This window comes from Hippocampus comes, unplaced genomic scaffold (assembly GCF_001891065.2).
Source record: "Hippocampus comes isolate QL1 unplaced genomic scaffold, H_comes_QL1_v1.1 scaffold68, whole genome shotgun sequence".
Taxonomy (NCBI): Eukaryota; Metazoa; Chordata; class Actinopteri; order Syngnathiformes; family Syngnathidae; genus Hippocampus; species Hippocampus comes.
In genome coordinates, this window is record NW_017805625.1 from 2,857,200 (window position 1) to 2,865,989 (window position 8,790).

The following is an 8,790-nucleotide window of genomic DNA, read 5'->3' on the forward strand; positions in this document are numbered from 1 at the left end:
AAAAGAAAAAATTATATCCTCCTCATTAACCATCCATCCATCCATCCATCCATCCATCCATCCATCCATCCATCCATTTTCCGATCCGCTTTATCCTCACAAGGGTCGCGGGGGGTGCTGGAGCCTATCCCAGCCGTCTTCGGGCAGTAGGGGGACACCCTAAACCGGTTGCCAGCCAATCGCAGGGCACACAGAGAGGAACAACCATCCACGCTCACACTCACACCTAGGAGACAATTCAGAATGTTCCATTAACCTGCCATGCGTGGTTTTACTATGTGGGAGGAAACCGGAGTACCCGGAGAGAACCCAAGCAATTCCCAGGGAGAACATGCAAACTCCACACAGAAAGGCCGGAGCCGGGATCGAACCCTCTGCACGGTGAGGTCGACGCACTAACCACTGGATCACCGGGCCGCACTTTCATGCAGCCTATAACACGATAAAGTGTCCACTGTAGTAACCGTTGTCCCTGAAGGGGTTAAATTGTGTCAAATTCTTCCGCTAAAATCACCTGGATGCTCACACCATTGAGTGAAAAAGGATGACGAAATACAACAGTTTTGTCAGTGCCTCGCAATTTAAGACCTCTTGATTTAGATGTCTACTTCCGAATCCGTCTCACTTAGTTATGGTTCCAAAGTCTGGGAGACATACTCAATCACTTTTATAAGAACCATATTTATGGACGTAGACATTGTTCTCTTTTTTTTTTTTTTTTTTTAACTTTCTTTTAAGACAGCAATAGCAAATATTTCAATCTATGAAAAGCAACAAAGACGACATGTCAGGATCTTCATGCTGCTGTGGTTCACTAGTCTCACATCAAGGATAAATACCTGTCTTTTGGATGTCATCTCCATTATGTGTTACTGCCGCTTCTTCTCTACCTCCCAGGGTGTCTGAAAGGCCTTTTTACTTTTTTTTGCATCAGCAGATTGTTCAGGGTGTCAGACAAATTGCCATCCCTCCATGTTAAATGAGCGGTTGTCACTTTCATGCCTCCCATCCGTAGGGAATCAGAGTAATGAGCTGAGACGTCTTTGGTCTCACAATTGACATCTCTCTCTTGTTCTCCAGCCGGTTGAATGTGAGTCATGCACCTTGAGCCTGCTGTCCACGCCACCCATCGATCTGCATCGTATTTGGAAACGTCAGTGTTTGCGTCTATGGTTGGCGTGCACAGGACGCCAAGGCTAAAGTGTTTAATCAGGTGTTCATCAGTGCTCTTTATTGTACCTTGTGCGTGCGTTCAGATACTCACGCACGCACACAACTTTCGGACCTTTTTTCCCCTAGTTCTTTATTATTATTTCTTCCGTTTATTATTGTAACAACTCAGCCATATTGCACTGAGCAAAGAAAAACACACGCAGTACGCGCCTTTCATCCGAATGCTACCGCGACATTGCAGTCAGTTACATTCCTGTTGCTGAATAATATTTCTCCTGGTTGCCTCACAAAACAACAAAAAAAAATGCCATTAAAAAAAAAAGCAAGTGTTCTCCTCAAAATATTTTATCTCCAAAAAAGGTTTGAGATTTGATGATTCCTCGTACCATGACGATCAGTATCACTTTAAACGGGCTTTGGTGCATTTTAATGCTTTACAAATGACTTTATGTTTTGTGAGATGGACACACTGTAGCGGCACAACCAAGCTTTATGCAGATTATCTGCAGAACTTACTCAAACGCCAGCGTACAAATCTCTAATCATCTTTGTGTCTTGTTCTAATGTAGTATAGGTTGTAAATTTTCCTGTGGAGGAATGGAAAAAAAAAACAGGGAAATTGAAGTTGAATAAAATTAACTGTCTTCCGTTGTCATGGAGCAAACTATTAATCAAGGAGGTGCTTTATAACAATAATCTTTAAATAATGCTACTTTCATGTCATGTGAATTGTTTCTTCTATTTTTTAATCTATAGGTTATAAATACCAAGAAGAAAATGAAGAAAAAGAAATATGTCAACTCTGGAACTGTGAGTGTCTGCACCCAATCAAGGCTGGAAATTTGCCTCTTTTGTGTTTCACTCGTACTTCTATTGTTCACTGATTCCGCCCAATTATCACATTTGCCGGAGAGTGTCGGGAAAACTGACTATTTTTGGTGAACACGGCACAGATGGAGCCACAGTAGGTGGAGTACGCCACAGTTTGTTCACGTTAATCCTTTACATCTCACCCAGTTGTGGACTTGGTCATTGTTCCTTTTAAGTATCGGGTGCCAAAAACAAAAATCATTGTACTTCAAAAAAAAGAAAAAAGAAAAAGAATGGCATAACTCACAGAGTTAGGTGTCAATAAACACCCCCCTCCACCCTCCAAGCCTCCTTGCTAGTGCTGCCATGTGCAAGTGATGGATACAAATATAAGCGATACAAATCATCTTGACACACACTTGTCTCGAAGAAAGTAAACGAATCACCCAGCAGCAGCCATCTCTTACCTTCCGGCGAGCACTCACTCGACATGTTTGTTTGGCCAACAAACCAAATTGGGATCGTGTTCAATCTGATTTGTATTTTTTTCATTCTTTCTTTTAGGTCACCCTGCTCTCATTCTCTGTGGAGTCAGAGTTCACGTTCTTAGATTACATCAAAGGAGGGTAAGTGAGTAGTTAGTTCTCGGACTGGCTCTGATTTGATTGAGCACTGCTATTGAGCTTTGCTTTTCAAAATGAGCGTCAGAGTTGCAATTCACTCATTCATGCTGAGAGATGCAGTCGCCAAAGAATCGCAGGTCCCGTGCAAATATGCGCGGCAGTAGGTGAAGACATCTGATGGATGTATTGTTTACGTGAAATTATGGTATCATTTATGAGGTGGTACTCGGAGTGGTAAAAAGTGTTACAATTTTGCTTTTGCTGATTGCAAAATGCGTTCACCAATTGGTTAAAGTTGCTCAAGGGGAGCTTTATAGCAACAGCAATATCTATTTGGCAGAAGAGACATATCAAAATGCTCCAGATGTAAATAATAAGGATCATATTAGATGATTCTAGCAACAAGAATTATTCTACAAGCATGTGTTTCTAAATAGAATTAAACACTCAAATGTCTCTGGCGTCGGATTTTGTCACACTCATCGGGACTGGAGTGTGAACAAGTGTCGTCGAAAGCGGTCGTTTAACAGAGATTCACCAAAGTGACAAGAGGCTCCAAAAAATGTCACAGCTTTCCTAATACTGACCTTTAAATCAACAGTCCACACACACGCGCGCACAAGCAGGCAGATAACCACACAAAAACAGTCATTTCTTCGGCGAGTTTCAAGAATGGCATCACTATCACCGCATTTCCCGCAGTCCAGTTTGCAAAGCGACCGTACCGCACGGACGGGGTAGCGAATGCAATCGAAGAGGCCTCATGAATAATACAATCGCGTGTAATTAATGCTCAGGTTGGCAGGGTCGGGCGTTGGCATATTCTCAGTCTCCGCCTAAAACTGAAAGGTTAATGTGAATCTTTAAGTCATTCATTTGGTTATCATTCTGCTGCCTTCCCCCCCGGGCTGGCGTTCACATGTAATGAGGGGCTGTCATTTGGGGCCCCCCACCAAACCCCCCGAGATCTCGTCACTGTCCCGTAAATTAACAAGAAGAAGGCAGAACTTCATCAGCGAGGGAGAATTAGATTATGATTTGTTCTTGAACTGCTCCGTCACTTTAATTACTGGTTGGCGCCGTCGCTTGCTCCTTCCGCTGCTCCTCGTGGAGGTGAAAGTGGGATAAGTACGCAGATATAATCACTTCAATCTTTCAGAGCCAACTGCGGCTCTGTGCTTGACTAGATATGACACGCGGCACTGACAAATTGAAGTCGTGATGGCTTTTGGACCTTTGGCACCATCGGAAATCATTGATGAAACTTGATGAGGGACGTTTCGTATTCCTGCCTGTTGTAGCTCGACATTTTTCTTCCCATGTTTTCCTTTGCACCCCCCTTCTAGGACGCAGATCAATTTCACTGTGGCTATCGATTTCACAGCATCTAACGGTGAGTGATACAAAGCGTATGTGCGGGGCTGTGTCGCGCCAGAACAGATAGAAGCGCTCTTTGACTGCGGAATCAATCACAAGCAGGCACACAAGCGGGCGGCTCCGTCGGATACTGTACATTGTCACCTGCAAGTGATGATCTTTGCTCCATCACCAAACGGTAAATAAGGGGAATGGCTGGCAAAATACCGGACAAAAACCTTCAAGAATTGATGAAAAAAAATGTTGCTACCCTCACCGTTTATTCTTTTTGTCCATTGGCCCAACACTGAACCCAAAAGTGAATGATACTGTCCAGTATTTTGACTTATAATGACAGCAGCAGCGCTGTCATTGTCGTACTTGTGGAGTCCTAATTTAGCGTTTATGTTATTGATATCTGTAAGTTCAATATATTGATTTTATATTTCCAAAGAATGGCTCATTTTGAATGACCAAAGAACATGCCATTGCAGTCGGGATATTCAGAAAGGTCACAGTTATTGACAAGCTGTCCAACAAGTCTTGGCACAGTAATGAATGTGTTGAGGTTTGAATTGTAATGAGGTCATGCAGTCGTATAGGATGCCACAGTAGAATCGTTTTAGCAATAATAGCTCCCTTCGTGTTTTAGAGTACAATCACACAGTCATGTTTTGTCAAATCCTATGTGAGCGCCAATAATCATTGAAAGGTTGTCTGAATTCCAAATTGTTTGACATCTAGGTTGTTTGACTAGATCAATGAATGTTATATAATTGAAGACTGTGTTGTATCTGTACGACCGAAGCGCAGCCGTTCGGTGACAGCTGTGTGTTGGTTGTGTGCTCAATAGGTAACCCCTCTCAGTCCACCTCACTCCACTACATGAACCCCTACCAGCTGAACGCCTATGCCATGGCACTGAAGGCTGTTGGGGAGATCATTCAGGATTATGACAGTGATAAGATGTTTCCCGCTCTCGGCTTCGGAGCCAAACTTCCCCCCGATGGACGAGTGTCACACGAGTTTCCTCTGGTAAAGTCACTTTCCGTTCAGCCTCGCAGCTCGCAGAGACCACTCTGCTTTTGTGTTTCAGTTCTATCTGAAACTTAAAAGTGTCGTTTGGTGCGCCCTCCTTAGAATGGAAACATGGAGAATCCTTACTGCAATGGTATAGAAGGCATCTTGGAAGCCTACCACCAGAGTCTGAAGACGGTACAACTGTATGGGCCGACCAACTTTGCGCCAGTGGTGAACCATGTTGCCAAAAATGTAACAAGAACCAAAGCGTAGTAGGAATTTGTAAAAACAAGTCATCTCTGGTGTTGTATTCCATCTCGATAATTTCTATGAATGCAAAGGAATTGAGGCATGAGACAACAAATAAAATAGCACGCATCGTAAATTTATAAATAAAGTTCTGTCTAGCATGAGTGCTCTGCATGAAAGTGGAGCACCATGTGGGAAAATGTCATGCCTTTAAGGGGGGGGAGGGGAGGGGGGCAAGATAGATACTGTTCAGCACAGTGGAAGATCCAGACAGGAGAGCAGGTGCTGTGAATTCCTTCCCCCTTATTAAAATACTTTTAAGATGATTCTAATTCGCTTAACCGATTGCCAGGTAACGCACACATCCGCGTAGCACCGAATCTGTCATCCTGCGCCTCAATGTAATACACCCAAACCGCGTTAGACCACCTGCGCTGTAAAACAAATCTGCTTTCGAGACGTTTAAAATTCAACCTACTTTTGGTGATGTTTGCAGATGTGCTGAGGAGGGCGAGGCAGAAACACCCAGTCAGACGTAGCGTGTCCACCAAATTCACAATCACGCTGAATTTGTCCATTTGCCCCGGCAGGAAAATGATGAAGCACCAGTCTAGCAAAATAGGGCCCTTGACTTCGAAGCATTCGAAAATCCATCAACAAAGATGACGTTCGAAATGAGTATGAGAAATCAGCTGTGCATTCAAGAGCTTTTATAAATGACAAAGAAAGAAAAGGAAAAAAAAAAAAGATCTTTTGATGGGTTCAAGACATTACAGGAAGGGAAGAAATTGTGCCTTCATTACTTTCCAGGGCCATCTTTGAAAATCCTGCATTCAGACAGGTATTTTTCTTTTCTTCAATTCATTTCAAAACCCCCGTTCGCAATGTTCTGATGTCGTATTGAATATGAAAAAGTTAAAATCAAAAAATAAATAAAATCAATCAAGTGTGCCGATAGTAGTCTGTGCCACAGTCTCTCGTTTAATGATGCAGACCCAAAAACACACAGACACAATAAATTGGACTTGACATCCGCTTGCACATGAATTTAGATCACATGGCAGCTGTCGACCGAGACTTGATTTAGTCGACAGAACAAACGAGACAGGATGTGTCAACATTAACATGCACTGACATACACTCTCATGTACAAATTGTGACATGATCAAAAAAAAAAAAAAAACACTTCAAAGCTAATATTAATCTCCATAGCCTGATGTGAAGCGTATATGCAAACATTTCCTTCTGCAAATCCATGTTTAAAACATCATCCTTTCACCTTCTTTTTTCACTGATGCGGCAGCTAATCGACCTTTGTTTGATGTAGCATATGAAAAAGTGTACTCGGGTAGAAATGGGCGGGACAAGATGACAATCTGTGAATCGAACAGTTGATTTGACACTCCGGAATCTTTTTTCGATAAGGGTTATCTGATGAGTATTTTGCATGACAAAGCACATTGTGATCGTCGTTTGCTCTTTGACATGTCTAATGAAATATGTGTGCGTGTGCGTGTGTGTGTGTGCGCGCAGGTACGCGGCGTCAGTGCAAGACGGCTCCCAGTACTTTGTGCTCCTCATCATCACAGACGGAGTCATATCTGACATGGCCCAGACCAAAGAGGCCATTGTTAATGTAAGTGTGGGAAAGGCCGGGACTGATTTGTTAAAGACAGTTTCATCAAAATGCTGCTCATGAAGAAAGCGGCGGGTGGGGGGTGCAGAGGGAGGGGGTTAATTTAATTCATTAACATTTCTACACAATCCCCCCCAGGTGTCCTATTAAAGGAACAAGCAAAGGATTACTATAATCATTACTAAATGTGTTCAAATGTGTGCTTGTAACGGTCATTGAGCGCCCGCGCTCTCATCAATTTGCCACAAATCACAGAACGTATCGGGTAAATACAAAACATACCGCTTTCTCCCTCCCAAATCTACTTTTTTTCTTTCTATTTGAATAGAAGCTTTTCGCCTTGTTCTCTTCTACGAAGCACCTATCGCCTCCTCCGCAGCCAGCCAGCCAGCCAGCCAGCCGCGGGCTCAGAACACCCAGCAGACTGGATTTAAAGGGAATTTGCGACTGTTAGTCAACACATTAGAACAGCCACACCTTCCTTTTAAGATCTTGCCTGCTGCTCTATCTCACAGTTTCTTCTATGACTGCTGACTGATGCTTGCCTGTTCCGCTTTCACCCTCTTTGGAACTTGGAGTTGCTTTTATACATGCTGACAAGGTGCCCACCCCCCTCAAAATAATAAGGATGGCATGTGAAAAAAGTTGCACAACTTTGTTTGGATGTGTCATTAACCTCGATGTGTGAGAGTTTACAAACGTTTTTGCTAGTCTACAAAAAAAAAAAACATGCATCAAACACTTGTCACCTTCCCTCTGGCCCCTTTGCCACCTCCCTTTGCGAAAGTGAGACTGACTCGCCTACACATACGAAGACTTCTGCTGTCTCTTTCATTCTCATCCCCTCTCCAGGATCAAATCCCGCTCTCAACAGACATGTCACCCCTTTCCCTATAGAACCAAATCCTTCACAGCCTTTGATTTCTTTCGCTCTCATGTCTTCTTATTAACTGTCAGTCTTTACCCTTCATCTCGCCACACATGCCAAAAGCACTGCGCTGCACTTTAGATTGGAACCGGGATATTCTTGAATGAAACTTTGAAATGATGTATGAGGGATCCTGCTAAGGAAAAAAAAAAGAAAGAAAGAGAGAAAAAAAACAACGCTGAAGCAACAAAGGGAAATGTCCCATCATGATGTGAGAATCAATCCATCCATCCATATTGCTTATCGCGTCCGTGGTCATGGGGAGCGAGAGCCTATATCGGATAACTTCAGGCAAAAGACCCATCGTAAAAATAAGTCTTGTAAAAATCTTTGCTGATTGTAAGATATTGGCAGCAGCCTGTTTTCTAAGTTCGAAATAGAGGACGGTAGGTCACCTAAATCTTAAACATCTTATGCTGAAAAATTGTGCGCGCCTGCTTCCACCTACATCTTGAAAAGCCCCACCCCCACCCCCCACCCCTCCATTAAAGGATATGCGTGTGCGACATTTGCATTGAATGAGCACATCCGCAGTGAGTTGCTGAGAAAATGAATGGTTCCTTTGTTGTTTCATTACACCGATTCCAGGCTGTCAGTGGCATGGGAAAAAAATAGGGCATGGTATACTGCCAGGTTATTTTTGGTTTTAATGTCATTAGCTACACACACACACACACACACACACACACACACACACACACACACACACACACACACATTTCTTTCAGCGTATGTGTGGGAGGACAGGCACTGACAGAAGTGTTGAATACTGACTATTACGTTGATGTGCGGTTGGGGAAGCAATGCCAAAAGAGGCACATTAATTGGCCAGACAAATGAGAGTAAAAAGCTGCAGTCAGGTCGCCCTGTTTTTGCGATAATATTGTTCACCAATAAAGAATTTATTCACTCGTTTCACCAGTCTCCCATTATCACTCCCTTTAGCAGACACATTGACTTTTTGAGACCCCCCCCCCCGCGCCCTCATCCCCCCT

The 8,790-nt window shown here is 43.3% G+C and overlaps 1 protein-coding gene across 4 annotated transcripts in view; it reads left to right on the forward strand.

Annotated features, from left to right (window-relative positions):
- cpne5b (copine Vb) overlaps window positions 1–8,790 on the forward strand; it is a 66,212-nt gene that overhangs the window by 54,237 nt on the left and 3,185 nt on the right. For all 4 annotated transcript variants that reach the window (XM_019881292.1, XM_019881290.1, XM_019881293.1 and 1 more), the window contains 6 exons: window positions 1,930–1,983; window positions 2,548–2,609; window positions 3,953–3,999; window positions 4,816–4,997; window positions 5,103–5,227; window positions 6,762–6,867. In XM_019881292.1, the coding sequence (XP_019736851.1) occupies window positions 1,930–1,983; window positions 2,548–2,609; window positions 3,953–3,999; window positions 4,816–4,997; window positions 5,103–5,227; window positions 6,762–6,867 (576 nt within the window). The remainder of the gene's footprint in view (window positions 1–1,929; window positions 1,984–2,547; window positions 2,610–3,952; window positions 4,000–4,815; window positions 4,998–5,102; window positions 5,228–6,761; window positions 6,868–8,790) is intronic.